The 23,627-nt window shown below is 41.7% G+C and overlaps 1 protein-coding gene across 7 annotated transcripts in view; it reads right to left on the minus strand.

The window, feature by feature from the left end:
• LOC147030011 (uncharacterized) overlaps nt 1–23,627 on the minus strand; it is a 199,744-nt gene that overhangs the window by 59,854 nt on the left and 116,263 nt on the right. For all 7 annotated transcript variants that reach the window (XM_085873639.1, XM_085873643.1, XM_085873640.1 and 4 more), the window contains 2 exons: nt 20,876–20,938; nt 18,256–18,318 (listed from right to left, as the gene is read on the minus strand). In XM_085873639.1, the coding sequence (XP_085729765.1) occupies nt 18,256–18,318; nt 20,876–20,938 (126 nt within the window). The remainder of the gene's footprint in view (nt 1–18,255; nt 18,319–20,875; nt 20,939–23,627) is intronic.

Consider the following 23,627-nt stretch of genomic DNA (forward strand, 5'->3'; position numbering starts at 1 on the left):
TTGAGGTACGATGCAACGTTTGGCAGCCATATTGGATTGAAGGAAAAATATTAATTAATGTTTACTCTGGAACTACTGCATCAATAAATGTGAAACATCAAGTTTATGGTGGAACGCTCATGCGGAATGAGGGTTTGAAATTTCAACGCGATCGGGCCCAGGGTTTGGCAGCCATGTTGGTTTTAAGAAAAATATTAAATAATGTTTTCTCTGGAACTGCTTAACCTGGAGAAGCGAAAATTTGCAGTTATCATCCACCATCGTGTTTGCACACGTGGTGCAAATTATGACATCACAAGTCACATGGTTTGGCCGCCATCTTGGATTGAAGGATAAATATTAATTAATGTTTACTCTGGAACCGCTGCCTCTATATATGCGAAACTTCAGATTTATAATTCAGGTGACATGCGAAATAAAAGTTTAAAATTTCAACCTGATCGGTCACGCGGTTTGGGAGCCAGAATTATTTAATTATTTGAATCTGGAAGCCAGTAATAACGAAATTGAATGCTTTGTGCTGCCCGGTTCGTAACTCATCTGTTCCGTGCCGTCTCGAAGCAGGCCTGTGTTTGTATCACTATTAAATAATGTTTTCTCTGGCACCGCTTATCCTTTCAATGCCAAACTTTGCGACTGTCATCTGCAGAAAGTCCCATGTTGTATCAAAGGCGGACGGACTGGGTACCCGGTCATCACTGCCAGCAGTTATAAAGTGGCAGTTCTAGTTATTATTATTATTAGGGTACCCTGTGAGTACAGGGTACCCTATTGTTTTTCTTCTGTTTATTATTACGCATTATTATTAGGGTACCCTGTGAGTACAGGGTACCCTATTGTTTTTCTTCTGTTTATTATTATTACGCATTATTAGGGTATCCAGTCAAATGGACTGGATAACCTATTGTTTTTCTTCTGTTTATTATTATTATTATTATTATTATTATTATTTTTCTTCCGCCGTAAATTTGCAAAATTTCCAGTTTTTTTCGCTTTAAATGCCATTTTCTCATAAATGGTAAGACCAATCGACACAAAATTTTCACCAGATATGTATCTTTTTTGATAGCATACATAATTGATAATTATGATGTCATAGGTCACGTGATACGGGCGCCATCTTGAAAAAACAGATCAACTTTGGACCTCTGTATCTCGGAAACCTTCTGGTGAAAAAAAATTTCGCTTGATACATTTGAACAAGCTCCCTCTCGGGAATACGTGTGATTTTTCGTGACGTCATCATTGAAGAGGTATCCCAGTAAAAATTCGTCAAGTAGAACGCCACATGGCAAAAATTTGAAATTTCTTGAGCATCATCTACACAAAAATTCATCGTAGAAAAAAAATATTTTGACGTCATCGGTGACGTAATTCGGCCGCCATCTTGTTTTTTTGTGTTTTTTTTAAAAAATCTTCTTCTCCAGAACGGCTGTGCAGATTGAGGCGAAACTTTACAGGCACATTCCCCCTGAGGTCCTCTTTCAAGTTTGTTAATTTGTTGTTGATACGTCACATGGTTTGGCGGCCATCTTGAAAAAACCTTAAAACCTTCAAACATCTTCTTCTCCAGAAGCGCTGGTCCAATGAAGGCGAGATTTCAGAACTATATTCGTGACATGTATGCGATGCAAGTTTGTTAATTTCAAAGTGATAGGTCACATGGTTTGGCCGCCATGTTGGATTTAAGAAAAATATTAAATAATGTTTTCTCTGGTATTTCATAAGCCATCAAAGCGAAAATTTGCAAGTGCCTTCCTCCCTCAAGTCTGCATACATGGTAAAAAAATTTACCTCAGAAGTCACATGGTTTGGCGGCCATCTTGGATAGAAAAATAGACTTTATCCGATTTACACGAAACTTCACACACTTGTTCGGGTCGACGATGGAAAGCAGAATTTAAATTTATGATATCATAGGTCACAAGGTTCGGCAGCCATCTTGGATTGAAAATGAATAAATTTTAAAAATCTTCTTCTCCAGAAGGGCAAGACAGATGAAGACGAAACTTCACACATATATTCCCCATGAGGTCCTTTCTCAAGTTTGTTAATTTGTTCTTGATCGGTCACATGGTTCGGCGGCCATCTTGAAAAAACCCTAAAACCTTCAAACATCTTCTTCTCCAGAAGCGCTGGTCGGATGAAGGGGAGATTTCAGAACTATATTCGGGACACGTAGGCGATATAAGTTTGTTAATTTCGAATTGATACGTTAGACGGTTTGGCCGCCATCTTGGATTTAAGAAAAATATTAAATAATGTTTTCTCTGGAACCGCTGAACCAAACGAATCGAAAATTTGTAATTATCATCTACCATCGTGTATGCACGCATGGTAAAAATTATGACATCACACGTCACATGGTTTGGCGGCCATCTTGGATAGAAAAACGCACCTTTACCGATTAACACGAAACTTTACAAACGTGTTCCAATAACCAGTTGGAAGCAGAATATAAATTTCTGATGTCATAGGTCACATGGTTCGTCAGCCATCTTGGATTGAAAATGAATAAATTTTAAAAATCTTCTTCTCCAGAAAGGCAAGACAGATTAAGCCGAAACTTCACACATATATTCCCCATGAGGTCCTTTCTCAAGTTTGTTAATTTGTTCTTGATTGGTCACATGGTTTGGTGGCCATCTTGAATTTACCTTAAAACCTTCAAACATCTTCTTCTCCAGAACACCTGATCTGATCAAGGGGAAACTTCACACCCCTATTGCACATGAGTAGCGAATACAAGTTTGTTAATTTCTAATTGATAGGTCACATGGTTTGGCAGCCATGTTGAATTTAAGAAAAATATTAAATAATGTTTTCTCTGGAACTGCTTAACCTATCGAAGCGAAAATTTGCGTCTGTCATCCTCCATGACATCTGCATACATGGTAAAAATTATGAGGTCACAAGTCACATGGTTTGGCCGCCATCTTAGATTGAAGGATAAATATTAATTCATGTTTACTCTGGAACCACTACTTCTATATATGCGAAACTTCATATTTATAATTTCGGCAACATGTGAAACAAAAGTTTAAAATTTCAACATGATCGGCCGTGTGGTTTGGCAGCCAGAATTATTTAATTATTTGAATCTGGAAGCCAGTAATAACGAAATTGAATGCTTTGTGCTGTCCGGTTCGTAACTCGTCTGTTCCGCGCCGTCTCGAAGCATGCCTGTGTTTGTATCACTATTAAATAATGTTTTCTCTGGCACCGCTTATCCTTTCAATGCGAAACTTTGCGACTGTCATCTGCAGAAAGTCCCATGTTGTATCAAAGGCGGACGGACTGGGTACCCGGTCATCACTGCCAGCAGTTATAAAGTGGCAGTTCTAGTTAGGGTACCCTGTGAGTACAGGGTACCCTATTGTTTTTCTTCTGTTTATTATTATTATTATTATTTTTCTTTTTCCGCCGGCATTTTGCACCCTTTTTCGCTTTAAAAACCATTTTCTCTGGGATACTAAGTCCGATCGACACAAAATTTTCACCACAGTATGTATCTTTTTTGATAGCACAATCACGTTATAATTATGACGTCATTGGTCACGTGGTACGGTCGCCATCTTGAAAAAAGCGATAAACTTTGGACATCTGTATCTCGGAAACCGTGCAATGGAAAATTTTTTCGCTTGATACATTTTACTAAGCTCTCTATGGGGAACACGTGTGATTTTTCGTGACGTCATAGGTGAAGCGATATTCCAGTGAAAATTCGTCAAGTAGAACGCCATATAGGAAAAATCTGAAAAATTCTGAGCATCATCTACGCCTAAAATTGCTGCGGAAAATGTTTTTCTTGACGTCATCGATGACGTAATTCGGCCGCCATCTTGTTTTTTAGTGTTTTTTAAACAAATCTTCTTCTCCAGAAGGGCTGGACAGATTAAGGCGAAACTTTACACGTACATTCCCCCTGATGTCCTCTTTCAAGTTTGTTAATTTGTTGTTGATACGTCACATGGTTTGGCGGCCATCTTGAAAAAACCCTAAAACCTTCAAACATCTTCTTCTCCAGAAGCGCTGGTCCCATGAAGGCGAGATTTCACAACTATATTCGGGACATGTATGCGATGCAAGTTTGTTAATTTCAAAGTGATAGGTCACATGGTTTGGCCGCCATGTTGGATTTAAGAAAAATATTAAATAATGTTTTCTCTGGTATTTCATAAGCCATCGAAGCGAAAATTTGCAATTGCCTTCCTCCCTCAAGTCTGCATACATGGTAAAAAATTTTACCTCAGAAGTCACATGGTTTGGCGGCCATCTTGGATAGAAAAATAGACCTTATCCGATTTTCACGAAACTTCACACACTTGTTCGGGTCGACGATGGAAAGCAGAATTTAAATTTATGATATCATAGGTCACAAGGTTCGGCAGCCATCTTGGATTGAAAATGAATAAATTTTAAAAATCTTCTTCTCCAGAAGGGCAAGACAGATTAAGACGAAACTTCACAGATATATTCCCCATGAGATCCTTTCTCAAGTTTGTTAATTTCTTCTTGATCGGTCACATGGTTTGGCGGCCATCTTGAAAAAACCCTAAAACCTTCAAACATCTTCTTCTCCAGAAGCGCTGGTCCACTGAAGGGAAGATTTCAGAACTATATTCGGGAGAGTAAGGCGATATAAGTTTGTTAATTTCGAATTGATAAGTCACATGGTTTGGCCGCCATCTTGGATTTAAGAAAAATATTAAATAATGTTTTCTCTGGAACCGCTTAACCAAACGAATCGAAAATTTGTAATTATCATCGAGAGGGCATTATGCACGCATGATAAAAATTATGACATCACACGTCACATGGTTTGGCGGCCATCTTGGATAGAAAAACGCACCTTAACCGATTAACACGAAACTTCACAACCGTGTTCCAATACCCAGTTGGAAGCAGAATATAAATTTCTGATGTCATAGGTCACATGGTTCGTCAGCCATCTTGGATTGAAAAACAATATCTTCAAACGTCTTTTTCTCTGAAACGGCTGAACAGATCCAGGCGAAACTCGACCACTATGACCGCCTCTCCATGACGAATAAAAAGTTCCAACCCTCTTTTGAGGTACGACGCAACGTTTGGCAGCCATATTGGATTGAAGGAAAAATATTAATTAATGTTTACTCTGGTACTACTGCATCAATAAATGTGAAGCATCACCTTTATGGTGCAACAGTCATGCGGAATGAGGGTTTGAAATTTCAACGGGATCGGGCGCAGGGTTTGGCAGCCATGTTGGTTTTAAGAAAAATATTAAATAATGTTTTCTCTGGAACTGCTTAACCTAGCGAAGCGAAAATTTGCACTTATCGTCTACAATTGTGTTTGCACATGTGGTGAAAATTATGACATCAGAAGTCACATGGTTTGGCCGCCATCTTGGATTGAAGGATAAATATTAATTAATGTTTACTCTGGAACCGCTTCCTCTGTATATGCGAAACTTCACATTTATAATTCAGGTGACATGCGAAACAAAAGTTTAAAATTTCAACCTGATCGGTCACGCGGTTTGGGAGCCAGAATTATTTAATTATTTGAATCTAGAAGCCAGTAATAACGAAATTGAACGCTTTGTGCTGCCCGGTTCAGAACTCGTCTGTTCCGCGCCCTCTCGAAGCAGGCCTGTGTTTGTATCACTATTAAATAATGTTTTCTCTGGCACCGCTTATCCGATAAATGCGAAACTTTGCGACTATGATTTAAGTCTCACGTTGAGTCAAAGGCGGACGCGGACTGGGTACCCGGTCATCACTGCCAGCAGTTATAAAGTGGCAGTTCTAGTTATTATTATTTTTCTTTTTCCGCCGGCATTTTGCACCCTTTTTCGCTTTAAAAACCATTTTCTCTGGGATACTAAGTCCGATCGACACAAAATTTTCACCACAGTATGTATCTTTTTTGATAGCACAATCACGTTGTAATTATGACGTCATTGGTCACGTGATGCGGGCGCCATCTTGAAAAAAACGATAAACTTTGGACCTCTGTATCTCAGAAACCGTGCAATGGAAAAATTTTTCGCTTGATACATTTTACTAAGCTCTGTAAGGGGAACACGTGTGATTTTTCGTGACGTCATAGGTGAAGCGATATACCGGTGAAAATTCGTCAAGTAGAACGCCATATAGGAAAAATCTGAAAAATTCTGAGCATCATCTACGCCAAAAATCACTGACGAAAATGTTTTTGTTGACGTCATCGATGACGTAATTCGGCCGCCATCTTGTTTTTTAGTGTTTTTTTAAAAAAATCTTCTTCTCCAGAACGGCTGTGCAGATTGAGGCGAAACTTTACACGCACATCCCCTCTAAGGTCCTCTTTCAAGTTTGTTAATTTGTTGTTGATACGTCACATGGTTTGGCGGCCATCTTGAAAAAACCCTAAAACCTTGAAACATCTTCTTCTCCAGAAGCGCTGGTCCAACGAAGGCGAGATTTCACAACTATATTCGGGACATATATGCGATGCAAGTTTGTTAATTTCAAAGTGATAGGTCACATGGTTTGGCCGCCATGTTGGATTTAAGAAAAATATTAAATAATGTTTTCTCTGGTATTTCATAAGCCATCGAAGCGAAAATTTGCAATTGCCTTCCTCCCTCAAGTCTGCATACATGGTAAAAAAAATTTACCTCAGAAGTCACATGGTTTGGCGGCCATCTTGGATAGAAAAATAGACCTTATCCGATTTTCACGAAACTTCACACACTTGTTCGGGTCGACGATGGAAAGCAGAATTTAAATTTATGATATCATAGGTCACAAGGTTCGGCAGCCATCTTGGATTGAAAATGAATAAATTTTAAAAATCTTCTTCTCCAGAAGGGCAAGATAGATAAAGACGAAACTTCACACATATATTCCCCATGAGGTCCTTTCTCAAGTTTGTTAATTTGTTCTTGATCGGTCACATGGTTTGGCGGCCATCTTGAAAAAACCCGAAAACCTTCAAACATCTTCTTCTCCAGAAGCGTTGGCCCAATGAAGGGGAGATTTCAGAACTATATTCGGGACAGGAAGGCGATATAAGTTTGTTAATTTCGAATTGATAAGTCACATGGTTTGGCCGCCATCTTGGATTTAAGAAAAATATTAAATAATGTTTTCTCTGGAACCGCTTAACCAAACGAATCCAAAATTTGTAATTATCATCGAGCAGGCAGTATGCACGCATGGTAAAAATTATGACATCACACGTCACATGGTTTGGCGGCCATCTTGGATAGAAAAACGCACCTTGACCGATTAACACGAAACTTCACAAACGTGTTCCAATACCCAGTTGGAAGCAGAATCTGAATTTGTGATGTCATAGGTCACATGGTTCGTCAGCCATCTTGGATTGAAAATGAATAAATTTTTAAAATCTTCTTCTCCAGAAGGGCAAGACAGATTAAGCCGAAACTTCACAGATATATTCCCCATGAGGTCCTTTCTCAAGTTTGTTAATTTGTTCTTGATTGGTCACATGGTTTGGCGGCCATCTTTAATTTACCTTAAAACCTTCAAACATCTTCTTCTCCAGAACACCTGATCTGATCAAGGGGAAACTTCACACCCCTATTGCACATGAGTAGGGAATACAATTTTGTTAATTTCTAATTGATAGATCACATGGTTTGGCAGCCATGTTGAATTTAAGAAAAATATTAAATAATGTTTTCTCTGGAACTGCTTAACCTATCGAAGGGAAAATTTGCGTCTGTCATCCTCCATCATATCTGCATACATGGTAAAAATTATCAGGTCACAAGTCACATAGTTTGGCCGCCATCTTAGATTGAAGGATAAATATTAATTAATGTTTACTCTGGAACCACTACTTATATATATGCGAAACTTCAGATTTATAATTTAGGCGACATGTGAAACAAAAGTTTAAAATTTCAACCTGATCGGCCACGCGGTTTGGCAGCCAGAATTATTTAATTATTTGAATCTGTTCGCCAGTAATCAGGAAATTGAACGCTTTGTGCTGCCCGGTTCGTAACTCGTCTGTTCCGCGCCGTCTCGAAGCAGGCCTGTGTTTGTATCACCATTAAATAATGTTTTCTCTGGCACCGCTTATCCTATCGATGCAAAACTTTGCGACTATGATTTAAGTCCCATGTTGTATCAGTTGTGTCAAAGGCGGACACTTCTGGGTACCCGGTCATCACTGCCAGCAGTTATAAAGTGGCAGTTCTAGTTAATTATTATTATTATTATCATCATTACCTCCGCCAACTAAGGTGGATGGAGGTTATGTTTTCACCCTTGTCTACAGTGTGACCACTCCTCATTTTCATAAATGCCAAGGTGAGCCAATGAAAAAAAGCAAAGAATTGACAAGGTTTCGGAAAAGTGATGATAAAGGCCCTGTCACACCTTGACGATTTAGCCAGCATATGCCTGACGTATGCAAAATTTGGCTAAAACGCTGGCACACGTCGAATACGTTATGGGTAAGTTTGTAAACGTTAAGAGCACGCTGGCATACGTCGTAGTACGCTGGCTTTTTTTCGTAGTACACTGGCATACGTCTTTGTACGCTGGCATACGTCGTAGTACGCCGAGGTGTTAGACAAATTTTCCATGCTTGAAATTTTCCGATGTATGCCAGCGTACGACTCACATATTCCGCATACACTGGCATAAGTTGTAGGCACGTTACGCGATCGTTGACACACGTCGACACACGTTACTTGTAAGTTACTCATAAGTCAAAACACGTCGAGGTAATGTTTAGCGTCAGTGTTCCAGACTGCATGATTTTTTTTCTTCGGCATGACGGTGATGTTGACACTTCGATTTCTAGTGCGGTTATAATATAATATAGTTAATAGGCTGCTGCTCAACGATTTAAATCATAATCGCACGAGAAATCGAAGTGTCAACATCACCGTCATGCCGAAGAACAAAAAAACAAAACAAAACAAAAAAAAAACATGGAGTCTGGAACACTGATGGGTTCCTCCTGTGTGAGCCGCATTTTTATATACCAATTCCCCTAAACGCTGCCAATATGCCATTATACGGTAGCTGTAAGTTAGAAACACGTTCAGTAAGTTCCGTGGTCGTCCGGAAGATGTCAACCAAATATGTGTACATACGTCAATGTGCGTTGGAGAGACGTTGCACATAGGTTCAAAGCACGTTACTCATAGGTTAAAATTAAGTTTCGGGTATGCTAAACATTACGTCGATGCGTTTCGACTTATGAGTAAGTTATAAGTAATGTATGTTGACGTGTGTCAACGATCGCGTAGCGTGCCTACAACTTATGCCAGCGTATGCGGAACGTGTGTCATACGTCGAGTACGTCGAGAAATTTTCAACATGCACAAAATTTCGACGTACTCGGCGTATGACGACGTATGCCAGAAAACTACGACGTATACCAGCGTACTACGACATATGGCAGCGTGCTCTTAACGTATACAAAACTTACCCATAACGTATTCGACGTGTGCCAGCTTGGTTCGGCAAATTTTTCATACGTCGGCATACACTGGCTAAAACGTCAAGGTGTGACAGCGGCTTCACACTTCGATGTCTAGTGCGGTTATGATTTGAATCGTCGAGCCGCAGCCTATGAATAACCTACGCCACGTGATCGTCGGAGATACGCTGCCGCGCTATGCATAAGTTAGACTATCGTTGGGCATAGGTTGTGAACGCCGACAACACGTTCAGCATTCGTTGGTATTAGTTATCTATATGTGATTAAAACGTTCTGTGTACTTTACTAATACGTTATGCATACGTCCAACACGTTATTATACGCCCAAAACTTAAAAAAACATCAATAGTTCAGCGTACGCCAGCGTTTTACATACATTTTGAGACCTTGCCATACGCTGGCGAAAACGTCAAGGTGTGACAGCCCCTTAATAGAAAACCTATACGCCAAGAAAACCTCTAGAAAACCAAGACGCCAAGGTGAACAACCAATAACCAAGATCTTGTGAAAAAAGCCAAGGAGTGGTCACACTGCTTGTCTGGCTGTCTGTTTGTGAACAGAATATCTAAAAAGGTTGTGGATGGATTCGGCCGAAATATGGTGGGCAGGTTGGATGTGTGACAAGGATGAAATGATTAGATTTTGGTGAAAATCTGGATCCGGATCCGGATACCATAATTTTAGAAGTGATGCTTCACCATTGAGAGATCGGGCTAAAAACTATATATAGCACGACATCTCAAAACGTTGTGGATGGATTTGGACGAGACTTGGTGGAAAGGTTGGGTGTATGACAAGGAAGAATTGATTCTATTTTGGTGAAGATCCAGTTCCGAATTATTATATGAGAATTTTTACATCATTCTTCACCATTGAGAGATAGGGCTAAAAACTATATATAGCACTATATCTCAAAATGTTGTGGATGGATTTGGACGAGACTTGGTGGAAAGCTTGGGTGTGTGACAATGACGAATTGCTTCGATTTTGGTGAAAACGGATCCGGATACAAGTTTTAAAATTTTTGTAAGTGATTCTTCACCATTGAGAAATGGGGCCAAAAACTATAAAGCACAATATCTCAAAAAGTTGTGGATGGATTATGATAAAACTTAAGAGATTAGTTGGTTAGAGGACAAAAACAAGCCAATTAGGTTTTGGTTTTGGTCAGCAGATCTGGCCAATCAGTGGGATATAAAATGTAAATTGTTCAACCTGGCAGAGGTATTCACTCTACCGAGTGCCATTCTAGTTGTGTATGCAGCCTGGGGATGCTGGTTGTATCATTGCTGGGAGCGGAGCTGTGTCACTGATCCAGTGCCCCCTATTTCCAGTAAGCTGGTACTCATTTTGCCAACCTCAGAAGGATGACAGGCTGAATCAACCAACCTGGTGTTAGTTCACGGCACGAGAGGTGCTCAAATTCAAGCCTCCGATATTTTAAGCCACCCAGCCACCTTAACCATTAAGCCAACACCAGGGTTAGCTACTATCATACAACATGAAAACAGAAAACTCATGTTTTGCCATTTTAATCTGCCTTAATTCACCAAATTTCAAATGCCAACATTTGATTTGTTCTGGTAGGCCAGAATACGTTACTTGCAATATTTAAAATGAGGAAAAGCAACCAGGCAATAGTGACCACAGAGTCAGTTACAAATGTGTCATATTTTATACCCAGAAACCTTAGCTGGGTAATCACGAATCATCATTGCTCATCTTCATCCACAAATTAAAAATGGATAGTTCAAGTGAATGTACCTCATATACAATCATGATATAAAAAAGGGCTTGATGTTAGTGGAAGACTTTAGAAGCATCGACTGATTGACTTAAGATTCTTCTGTTGAAGTATTTGGCATGAATAAAAAATTATTCCACTTCCTCAACATCAAGCCAACAGTCTACCTCCAGTGGGTAAACTGCTGCGGTGCAGCCTTGGAAATGCACTTCATACTTTTTGTCATTTTTTAAAATGAAAACTAATAGATCACAACATATCATGCTCCATATCATAAGACAAAGGAAGATGATTTGTAATACGGGCTGCCACCAAAAGTGGCGCTGTTTCTGCCACATGTCAATTTTGAAGTTTCAGTGATATCCACATTTGTTTCATTACAGTAAAGATTAATAAACTAGCTGTTAGTAACAATATATACTAAAATATGTCAGTGTGTGTGTGTGTGTGTGTGTGTGTGTGTGTGTGTGTGTGTGTCTTCCATAACTCCAAAACCATAAAACCTAGCAGCCTGAAACTTTGTAAGCATACTAAGGGAACTCCAAGGAAGTGCAAGAGTGAAAATTGGGTGTTTGGGTTAATTAAAACACCCCTTTTGACGACAATTAACGGCCTTATTTAATTATATCCTTCATCAGGTGATCCTCAGCCACCTCGCTCTCTGGGGTCTTAAGGCGTTTCCTGGTTAACCTCGCTGGGGTCTGAAGCCGCCTTGTTTTTTGGCCTGCTCAACCACGCACTGAATAGGATCAGGCCACAATGATTTCTTAACGATAAAGTTTTGTATTTTTTCGCTTTCCTCCCTCATATTATCGAATGCCTGGTCATCACAGCATCGAATTGCTGGGTACGTTGCAATGCTTATAAATGCCCAGAGATGCCAGCATTCATGGTTTTATTTCATTTCTGCACATGCGATAACCTCGAGAATCTCTTAAAGTAAGTTGAATTACAAAATTGAAGCTCCAGAATCGAACTCAGCAGCAGTTCCGACTCCTAAAAAAGTGTCCAATTCAGACATTGTTTGGGCATTTTTGTTGGCATGCTTGCATGAGTGCTTAAGCCACTGACTGAGCACCTTACAGTCAAAAGCGGCACAGTTCGTGTCCCAATCGGGATGTACAGTCGATAGTTAGTACAAGGTAGAGGTATGTATACAGTGCACACGGGTGTGGTTCATATGGGTAGATTTGGATTTGTAAGGACTATCTGCGGGTGTGTATACATGCCATGCCTGTTGCAGGTGCTGTGGTGGCAAGGTTTCATCCCCTATCTTATGGAGGTTTTATTAAATTTTCCTTTATCCTCGTGACTGTTTCTAAAGCAAGGGGCTATTGGGTGTGCTTTGCAAAGGTTATATAGTTTCTCTTCATGAGTTTCAAAGCAAAAATATTTGATAACATCTGATTTCCGAGCCGTTTGATTTCCAACATGTATTAACATATTGTGACGTCCACGGGACTTGAACAGTCCCGCCAACGTAGAATGAGCCGAAACGATGGAGGCGGTTTATTTATTTATAACCCAAAGATGGCGGTTCTAATCGCTCTTCAGCAAACGGGACGAGGAAGGTGGCACGAGTCGCTCTTCACTGAGTTGATAACGTTTATTCCTCTAACCAGAAATAACAAGACTCGGAAAGAAGAGGGATCCGGGGGCGATTTGACGGGATGGTGTGGGATCGGGCGTGGGGAAAAACACAGACAATTCCGATGAATATACAAATCTCAAACCCTCTAAGGCGCCAGGTACACACACACACACACACACACACACACACACACACACACACACACACACACACACACACACACACACACACACACACACACACACACACACACACACACACACACACGCACACACACACAACATAGCTATTCCTGGTGGTCAGGCTGGACCGTGGTGTGGACGCAACAGTCCCTGGATTGGTGTCGGACGAGCTGGCCTTGCTCTCGTCAGGGGGGCAGGAGAAACCGTGGTGCTGTCGACCTCCTGGTCTTGGCCCAAGTCCGCTCACAGCCGCCAGGGAACCAGTTCTGGCGCCAAGTTGCGAGCAGGAGAGGGAGGGAGGTCCGCCCGCCGTTCGACCCCGTACTCCGAGCCAGCAGAACCCCAGAGCCAACCAAGGTGAGGCACGAGGCACAGGAAGGCCTCGAGACACGATGAAAACAGGGCCGAATCAGCGCAACAACACAGCACGCTCCCAGCACAACAACCTCCACCCCCAAAAAAACGGTCTTTCTGTCCCGATCTTCTTCCTCTTCCTTTTCGACCCCGAACAGAACCTTTTTATCCTCCCGTCCTCGTCACTTCCAATCGAGCCGTTTTATTGGCCCTGCGCCGTCGCCTTCCGCCAATCGTGATCACGGGGCGGAGCCATCCGCAGCACTGTCCTGTGACGTCACGGCAGGCCTCCAGGGACTACTAAAAGGGGTTTACGCAGACACACTTACCCTATCCCGTGTCCCTATCTAATTACGTGACAATTATCATTTCCCCCTTGAAGAAATGGACATTTACTAGACAACTTATCACCACTGAATTGCTACTTATTACATCAAGATCCTGGTAAACTCGAACAGCATGGCATACCTAATTAAACATCCTAATTACCCTTTGAATGCATACCCCCCCTCAAACGTAACAATATTTTCTAAATTACCAAGCCAAATTTTTTTTCCACCAGTCACATGTAGCTGTTTACAAAGATTAATGTTTGTACATATCTCTCTGAAATGTCTATTTCAATGCAACATTGTTTTTCAGTGAAGGTTACTCAAGGTTTTGGGTTGTATACAGTACGTACTGCAGTCGGTAATGACACTGAATCCAATCTGCCGATTTCCAAAAAATTGCCTATATTGGCCAAGCACTAATGTGTGTGTGCGTGTGTGTGTTTTTGTGTTGTTCATAAAGCAAAACATTTTCTCTCTGCTAACTCCCCTCATCTATATATCTATAGCTCTATATCTCTATATCTCTCTCCGGATGTGTCCAGAAGGCAATTATGTGCAGACGGCGATTTATCTCCGGGTGGTATTTGTCTCCAGATGTGTCCAGGCGGTGTTTATGTCCAGGCAGTGTTTATGTCCGGGTGGCGTTTGTGTCCGGACCTTGTTTATCTTCGGACAGTGTTTGTCTTCAGATGTGTCTGGGCCATGTCTGTTTGTCTTCGGACATGTCCGGGAAGTAATTGTCTCCGGACATGTCCATATTTGTCTGCAGGTATGTCCGGATGGAAGTTTGTCTTCGGATCTGTTTGGGTGATGTTTATGTCTGGACGGGAGTTTGTCTCCAGATGTGTCCAGGCGATGTTTGTCTCCGGATGCATCCGGCGGGTTTTGTATTCAGATGTGTCTGGGCAGTGTTTGTCTCCAGGCAGTGTTTTTCTCCGGACATGTCCTTGTGGTATTTATCTCCAAACATCTCCTGGCAGTGTTCATGTCCGGACGGGAGTTTATCTCCGGACATGTCTTGGTGATGCTTATGTCTGGATGCGAGTTTGTCTCCGGACGTGTCTGGGTGGTGTTTGTCTCCAGATAGCTTGGCTCCAGACATGTCCGGCGGGTTTTGGCTCCGGACATGTCTGGGAGGTGTTTGTCTCCGGATGGTATTTATAGTATGAATGGAAGAAAATAGATTTCAGACATTATTTTGTTTCAATCTTCACTGTTATTCTTTGCAGAATAATTTTGATGAGACAGTAATGAATTGTAATTAATGCTCCACTGCACATCTGCCTTCCCTTCCTCTCACCTCACACTGTCTTCCCTTTCCCTACCCCTCCTCACTTTCCCTCCTCGCTCCCATACCCTTCCTTGCTCCCACACCCCTCCTCGCTCTTTTCCCCTCCACCTCTTCACTCCCCCCCTCCACCTCTCGCTCTCTCTCGCTCGCTCTTCCCCCTTCATTTTCTTCCCCCACTTTGGTATTCCCATCAGCGAAGTGCTGGGTGGTATTTGCTATTACATTAATAAATTGTAATTAATAATACACATGAACAGATTCTTAGCATTAACAGTAAATTGTCATTGTTATTAACTCTATTTATTACTAGCAAATAACAGTACGCGTCGCTTGGCTGAAGAGAATACTAAAAGAGGGGGGATGGTGAGAGTGAGAGAGAGAGGGAGAGGGAGAGGGAGAGAGAGCGAGGTTGGAGGGAGAGCGACGGACAGATGGTGGAGAGAGTAGGGAGGGGTGGTGGAGCGACGAAGGGGTGGGTGAGCGAGGAGAGAGGGGTGGCGGAGTGACAGGAGGAAGGAGGTGAGGGAGTGAGGGAGAGAGAGGAAGGAGGGAAGGTAGAGAAAGGAAGGAGGGGACGGGAGGGAGAGGGAGAAGGGGAGTGAGGAACAGGGAGCTTGGAGGGAAAGTGAGGAAGGGGGAGGGAGCCGTGAAGGAGAGGAGGTAGCAGAGAGCGATGCTTCACATGTCTCTATGCACACCGGGAGGTTGGGGTGCAAGGAGGGGTTGAGAGCTAAGAGGATGTGGGAGCAAGGATGGAGAAGTGGGGAGGGGAAGGGAGTGTTCTGGACTTGTGTGTCGTAGTGGGACTCGAGGTAAAGTCAGTGGGGGGGGGGGGGGAGGGTTCGACTTGCATTTGGCAGTTGTACTTGAGGGGAAGCAGGCGATGGGGTATGGTCCCGGTGCCAGCATTAATGCAGGATTGAACAAAATGGGGTATGTTAAAACAGCACATTCAAACAGGGTAGCAAAACCACCCATCACTTCCAAACAGTACGTACCATTTCTAAAGACGTTATAAATAAAAGTCTTTCCTTGTGACTCAAACTGCAACTGCCACCATGTTTATCCGCTCTGGAACTGCATCTCTCCAAGGGGGTTACACACTGCCCAGAGCGCCAAAGAATGCACAAACTGGACAAACAAACACCCCTCCAGCAGCCGGACCCACTGCCAAGCCGAACCCAACAGTCCAAATTCCGAAAACTGATCTAGGCCACGAGACACAAGAGCCTATCGCACTTGAGCTGCAATACGTATAAATGCCTGGAGACGCCAATGTTTCATGCCATTAATTTCAGCACATGTTTTACAACCAAAATGCAATAAGCCCCAGAATCTCTCAATCCAAGCCGAATCCCAAAATTCAAACTGTGGAATCGAACCCAGCAGCAGCCCTGACCACCAAAAAAGTGCCCATCCACCCAACCCGCACACCCTGGGCTCAAAACACATCACAGCCCAACATAACCACATCCAAACTAAAACACAACCACCTGGGGAACTTATCACAATCACCCTTTACTTGTTTATCACTTAATGAAAGAAGGAATAGTAATAGAGGTTAGAGAGGGAGTAGAGAGAGGAAGGAGGGGTGGATGAGTGAGGACAAACAAAGAGATGGGGGGAAGGGATGGATGGAGGGAAGGATGGATGGATGGATGGACGTAAGCAATGGATGGATGTAAGGAAGGGAAGGATAGATGAACAGAAGATATGGATGTACGGAAGGGATGGATGGATGAGTTTGCCAGGTGGTTGTGTTGTAGTTTGGAGGTGGTTATGTTATGCTGTGATGCTGTGTTTTGAGCCCAGAGTGTGCAGGTTGGGCGGATGGGCACTTTTTTGGTGGTCTGGGCTGCTTCTGCTGGGTTCGATTCCGCAGTTTGAATTTTAGGATTCGGCTCGGGTTGAGAGATTCTGGGGCTTATTGCACTTTGGTTGTAAAACATGTGCTGAAATTAATGGATGGGTTGGAAAGTTGATTCACAGCAAGTTCCACAGTTGTTCATGAACACACAATACTCCATTCTCACAGAGTGAACATGAGGTGTAAATAATGAATGAATAAATGAGTTCCCACCTGCTATTCATTCGTCTGCCATTACATTCCCTGCAGCATCTGCAATGAACTTGGGTATTGAAAATAACTCTCCCCTAATAAAGTCTAAAGTACTCCACCAGGGGGTACATCTCTGGGTGGTGCTCAACATGACCGCTCTGAGGTGAAGTTTACATTTTAAACTTTCATCGGATTGAACTCAGACAACACAACACACGTTTATATATGTACTTCATTTACATTATCACCTGTGAACCAAGTGGCTTAAACACTACAGCAAGCACTCCAACAAAACGGTTGATCAAGAATGGCAGGCTTGGCAACCAATTGGTGATCGGTCATATTAAACACCACCCGGAGATGCCCAGTGTCAATATCCGAATTGGACAAATGAACACTTTTTTTTTTTTAGCAGTTGGAACTGCTGCTGACATCAATTCCACAGTTAAAATTTTGAAATTCGGCTCAGGTTAAGAGATTCTCAAGCTTATCGTATGTGCAGAAATTCAATAAAGCCATAAACACTCGGAGATGCTCAGAGTTAAACAATGTGCGAATTGGACAAATGAACACTTATTTGAGCAACTGCTGCTAAGGTCATTTCCAGAGTTTAAATATTGAAATCTGGCTCAGTTTAAGAGATTCTAAAGCTCATCACATATGCGGACATGAAATCGCCATGAACACTGGCGTCTCCAGGTATTTATAAGCATTGTGATGCATCCAGCGATTCGTAGGTATGAAGATGAGGCATTCAATTAAATTAGTGAGGAAAGTGGCAAAAAAATTTTTGTTTGATAATTTCATCATGAAAAAAACCATTGTAACCTGTTCCAAGTCAAAGCATTGTTGAGCAGGCCAAAAAAATGGTGCATTAAGGCCCCCGCAAGATGACAGAGGGTTGACAAAGGGTTTGACCAAGGATGAAGCCTTGATAAAGAATAATTGAATACATCCCTTAATTATCTTCGAAAGGGGTGTTTAGGTTAACTCAAACACACAATTTTCATTCATGTACTCCCTTGGATAAGCACAACTCCTTCATAAGCATGCAAAGTTTCAGGCCATGAGATTTCAGGGTTTTAGAGTTACAGAGAAGACACACACACTGATGGACTGATGGCCTGACTGACACACACTGACATTTATTATGGATTATTCATATATTTTTATTTATAATACAAGTTCATAAATTGTTATTAATCGTAAACTGTTATTAAGAGTAAACTGTTATCCCTCACTTTACCTCCTTCATTAATGCACCATTCCCCTTTTGTAATTGTTTCACTTCACACTGAATTTTCTTGACCTGTAAGGGCAGAGAGCAACAATCAGCAACTCATGTGTGTATCAGCATAATCTTTGCCAGGTTTATGTGTACAAATGCTATGCTTCACCGATGTTTGTAGATTTATAGGCAGTGTGACATGCTTCTCAAAAGATTTTATCCACTTTCTTTACATCTACCGGATGTAATGTGACCTCTTTTGGATCAAATGGTGCCCTCCTCCCTCATCCATATCCTACAAAAATGGTCATTCTTATTAACATAAATAGTTACTTGCAATTGGTTATTGAAAGTTTCAGAGTTGTCTTTTCAATAGTGTCACGTTTATGTGTAAATATGTTTACTTAGAAGTTGGTTGCAATAATGGTGAGTACTTTTTTATCTGCTGCTTTAAGTAAGTCTCTCTCTATCGAGTACAGCCTGTAGCTGCTGTTTTCATCATTGGTTGGGACGCGGCTATGCCGCTGATGCAGTGTCCCCCTTACCAGTACACTGGCACTCATTTTGCCCACCTCGGAAGGATGACAGGCTGAGTCAACCTCCTGGTGTATATTAATTCAGCAGCCAATGGGGCTTGAACTCAGGACCCTAGGATCCCAAGCCACCACCCGAACCACTAAGCCAACACCAGGCTTGCTTTAAGTAAGTTGAAGTAGTTAATTTACAGAGACATGACAGAAGTAAATAGACAACTTAAATATATTCATTTCATCTGCATAAAGCAAGTTTTACTCAGTGATTTGTACTAACATTCAACTATATATTTGCAGAAACAAGTTCCTGGGTCATGTATGACAATTAACTATGCCTCTAACCCAGGGAGCACATGACCTTTGCGATTTTCAAAGGGGACGAATTGTTGGCCAATCGAAAGATGCAGTCAGCCAGCGCCACATAGCTCAGAACCTTGGCATTCCGCTTTCTACGGTCAATTGGGTGATTGTGCAATTCACCACCGAAGGCAAGGAATCCACAGTTTCCCGTTCTGGTCGATCTGGGCCCTCAGAAAGGTGTCTGAGCTGTCAAGCGGTCGATTGAGAAAACTCCCCATTGCAAGGCAACATATGTTGCAGAGGAGGTCAAAGTTAGCTCAAGAACTGCTGTGCGGTACCTTCATCAACTGGGCTACTATAGGAGAGCAGCGAGGAGAAAACCTATTCTTAGACCAGCCAACATTCAAAGGAGGAAAAAGTGGGATGACGAGATAGCCACCAGACCCTTGGAGTTTTGGCAAACTGTAATTTTTTCAGATGAGTCCCAATTTGCTCAATTTTCTGACAGTGGACACGTATGGGTCTGGAGACTTCCCAGTCAAGAGTTCTCTTTGGACCGATTGCAGCCAACTGTTAAACACGGTGGTTTTTCAGTGATGGTGTGGGGAGCAATCTGGAGCGCGAGTTGGTCAGAGCTTGTGGAGTGTGTTGGCAACATTAACTCTACGATATACATTTCTATCCTTGAGGATGGACTTCTACCTGTCTTCTCCACTGGTCAGATGGTCAAAAACAACATTCTGTTCATGGAAGATGGAGCTCCATGCTACACTCCAAAAAAGAACAATGAATGGCAGGACAGAAATGTGATCAAGCGACTTCCATGGCCAAATCAGTCTCCTGACATGAATCCCATTGAACACCTCTGGGCCATATTGGATCGAGCTGTGTGGAAAAAGTCCAGGAAACCAACATCATGGGCAGAATTGCTATACCTTTTGTGTGAAGCCTGGGCAGAAATCCCACAAAAGAAATTTTCAGAACTTGTTATTTCTATGCCTGAAAGAGTAAAAGCATTGAAATCTGCAAATGGAAAGTCTACCAAATAATAGTGTATGTATTAAAATGGATAAAATGTTCTTTAAATGTAAAATAAATAATTTTAAAATCATGGTGTCTATTTATTTCTGTCAGGTTTCTGTATGTGCTATTTTAATGGAATATATACATTTTTATTGAAAAATTAACAATTATTTTTTAAGTATGATTTTAATGCAGGAAGATGGTGAGTCACAAGGACGCTTGTGGGTGGCTTAGCATGTCCACCACTGATATAAGAGGTATACAAATAGATTCAGGACATGTTGTATCTGGAAAACAGCAATATTTTCACCATCCCCCCTTCCAGACTTTCTGGTACATTCTAATTCTGATACCCTAGCCCCCTCCCATCTTTTCCTTCACCAGATCCCCTGTATAAAATACACATTTAGCCTGAGCAAAGTATTAAACTACGAGGATAGAATAACTAAGGATTGTGAATCCATACTAATGTTGGGTGGTTAAGCTGGATTGGGAAGTTCTGAACAAGAAAAAAAAACACAAGAAAAGGGTATTCAATTCAATACATCTGTATTAATTGGGTTGAACATCAGGATTGGGCAGTTCACTCTGAAAAAAGGTTAGGTGAGGACTCAACAATCATTTGAAAAGGTTCAGCAAAGACACACTGGATAAGAATGAGTTTTATAAGCAATGATTTGTTTTACAATTGAGTGGATAGACTCATGTAATGTAAAGATGAAACACCAAGTATAATGTATTTTCGTCTTGTTTTGTTTTTTTAATGCAGATTCCAGTCATACCTCTTGTTGTCCCTCCTTCAACAGCGTTGTCTTTCTGTCAAGTTGCTCCTTTGTCGCAGACAGCTGGTAAAAATAAATGGTGTGCAGAGTTATATTTACTATTATCTACAATATACAAATATATATATATATATATATATATATATATATATATATATATATATATATATATATATATATATATATATATATATATATATATATACATATATATATATTCCTCGCACAATGGTTGGCATGGATCTTTTACTTCTGGGAGTGGCTTCCTTCAATTCAGAATTCCTTCCTTAGATTGTCTCCCTCTCCACCCGACATGGAAGTGCATGGAGGCCAAAATGAAGCGTAAAAAGCAAAACATTTGTAATGCCTTATCTATACTAATCAAAAGCAAATTGTGTGTATGTGTGTATGTGTGTGTGTGTGCATCAGTGTGTCTCCTCCATAACTCCAAAACCACAAAACCTAGCAGCCTGAAACTTTGCATGCATACGAAGAAAACTCCAAGGAAGTGAAAAAGTGAAAATTCAGTGTTTGGATTAATTAAAACACCCTTTTGATGATAAAGTTATTTTTTCACTTTCCTCACTCATATTATCGAATGCCTGTTCATCAGAGCTACAAATCGCTGGGTATATTGCAGTGCTTATAAACACATGGAGACACCAGCACTTGTGGCTTTATTTAATTTGGGTACATGAATACCCGAGAGAATCTCTTAAACGAAGCATTATTCGAAAATGTAAGCTCCAGATATGAAAGTATCAGCAGTTCCGACTCCCCTAAAAAGTGTTGATTTGTCCAACTCGGACACTGCATGGGCGTTTCCGGGTGTATAATTTTATTGACGGCAATTGGTAATAGGCTTGCCAAGCCAGGCATTCCGTTTGAGTGCTTAAGCCACTTACCGAACTGTGCAGTCCAGTTTGTGTCCTGATCGGGATATGCAGTCGACAGTTACTACAAGCAAGAGGTACGTATACAGCACACATGGACGAGGTACACATGGGTAAATTTGGATCTTAACGGACTCTCTGCAGGTGTGTGGACATGCTATGCCTGTTATGGGTGCCGTGGTGGCAAAGTTTCATCTCGTATCTTATAGAGGTTCTTTCAGCCGATTTCTGAGCTGTTTGCCATATTCACGTATTTTCTAAATTACCAAGCCAATTTTTTTTCCACCCATCATGTGTAGCTATTTATAAAGAAAAGTGTTTGTGAACATCTCCCTGAAACATCCATATAAATGTAACATTGCTTTTCGGTGAAAGCTACTTAAGGTTTCTGGGTTGTATACAGTACGTACTGAAGTCGGTAATTACACCGACTCCAACCTGCTGATTCCCGAAAAATTGCCAATATCGGCCAAGCGCGCGTGTGTGTGTGTGTGTGTGTGTGTGTGTGTGTGTGTGTGTGTGTGTGTGTGTGTGTGTGTGTGTGTGTGTGTGTGTGTGTGTGTGTGTGTGTGTGTGTGTGTGATCTCCACCTGTGGTGGGTGGGTGTTGGGAGGTGAAACACACTGAGCAGGTGTGCATGTGTGTGTGTATACACGAATGTGGGAGATGCTGTTGTGCCTGCTTATCTCCACGTGTAGGTGGGGTTCATCAGGAGGTGAAACAGAGACCTACCAGGTCTCAGAGTGTGTGTGTGTGTGTGTGTGTGTGTGTGTGTGTGTGTGTGTGTGTGTGTGTGTGTGTGTGTGTGTGTGTGTGTGTCGTTGATTGGTATTTACATATGTGGGTTTCAGAATGTGGAATGGAGTCCTCTCAGGACAGGCTCAAAGCATCCATCTTCATTTCAGTAAGGGGTCATGATGATTCATGGACCAAGCTGTGAAGTTTTCTGTTATCAAAGTTTTGTGCCGAGAGCTCTCTTCAGGATTGTCGCTGTGCCCCAGACAGCTTCCAACTGCAGTTCGTTTGTTATATTATTCTCAAGGATGGTTTTTAGCTCACCTGTAAAGTAGTTCCAGGAAGCTTATGGGATGGCACATCGTCCGTCTGTCCATCCGTCCATCCACAAGTACTTGCAACTTCTTCTCAGAAACTACACATAAGATTTCAATGAAATTTGACCACAACCTTCATCAACTAGATTCATCAACTTCATCAACGTGATTGCATTTTAAAAATATACCCCTGCCATTGAAACATTTTTTTTCGGGGCGGCCATCTTGTATCCGGCCACGCCCAAAATCAATAGGGTTCTTCCTTTTCAGGTGTTACATGTGTGACCCAAATTTCAAATCGATATGGCGAACAGTTTATGAGTTATCGCACTCACAGCTATAAATGTTGACGCCCAGCCAGTCGGACGGACGGACGGACGACCCGGGTGACAACAATATCCCCCTTCCGCCACGCGGTGGGGGATAAAAAACTAGAAGGGCACTCAGTGGAGCACATCCCTCCGCCATGTAATGCCTGATCCACGAGAACATATCGGGCCCAATACATTTTTGAAATATGCTATACAGTACGACATCGTTTTTGACCCGATCTCTCAATGGTGAAGAATCACTTTGAAAAATAAATCATTCTCGTATCCAGATCCGGATTCGGATCTTCACCAAAATCGAATCAATTAGTCCATGCTACACACCCGACCTGTCCACCAAGTTTCGTCTAAATCCGTCCACAACTTTTTGAGATATTGTGTAATATATAATTTTTAGCCCAACCTCTCAATGGTAAAGAATCACTTAAAAAAAATTAGTCGTCGGATATGGATTCAGATCTTCACCAAAATCAAAACA

Source organism: Eptatretus burgeri, chromosome 3 (assembly GCF_056783735.1).
Source record: "Eptatretus burgeri isolate ZD-2024b chromosome 3, Ebu_testis_v1, whole genome shotgun sequence".
NCBI classification, from domain to species: domain Eukaryota; kingdom Metazoa; phylum Chordata; class Myxini; order Myxiniformes; family Myxinidae; genus Eptatretus; species Eptatretus burgeri.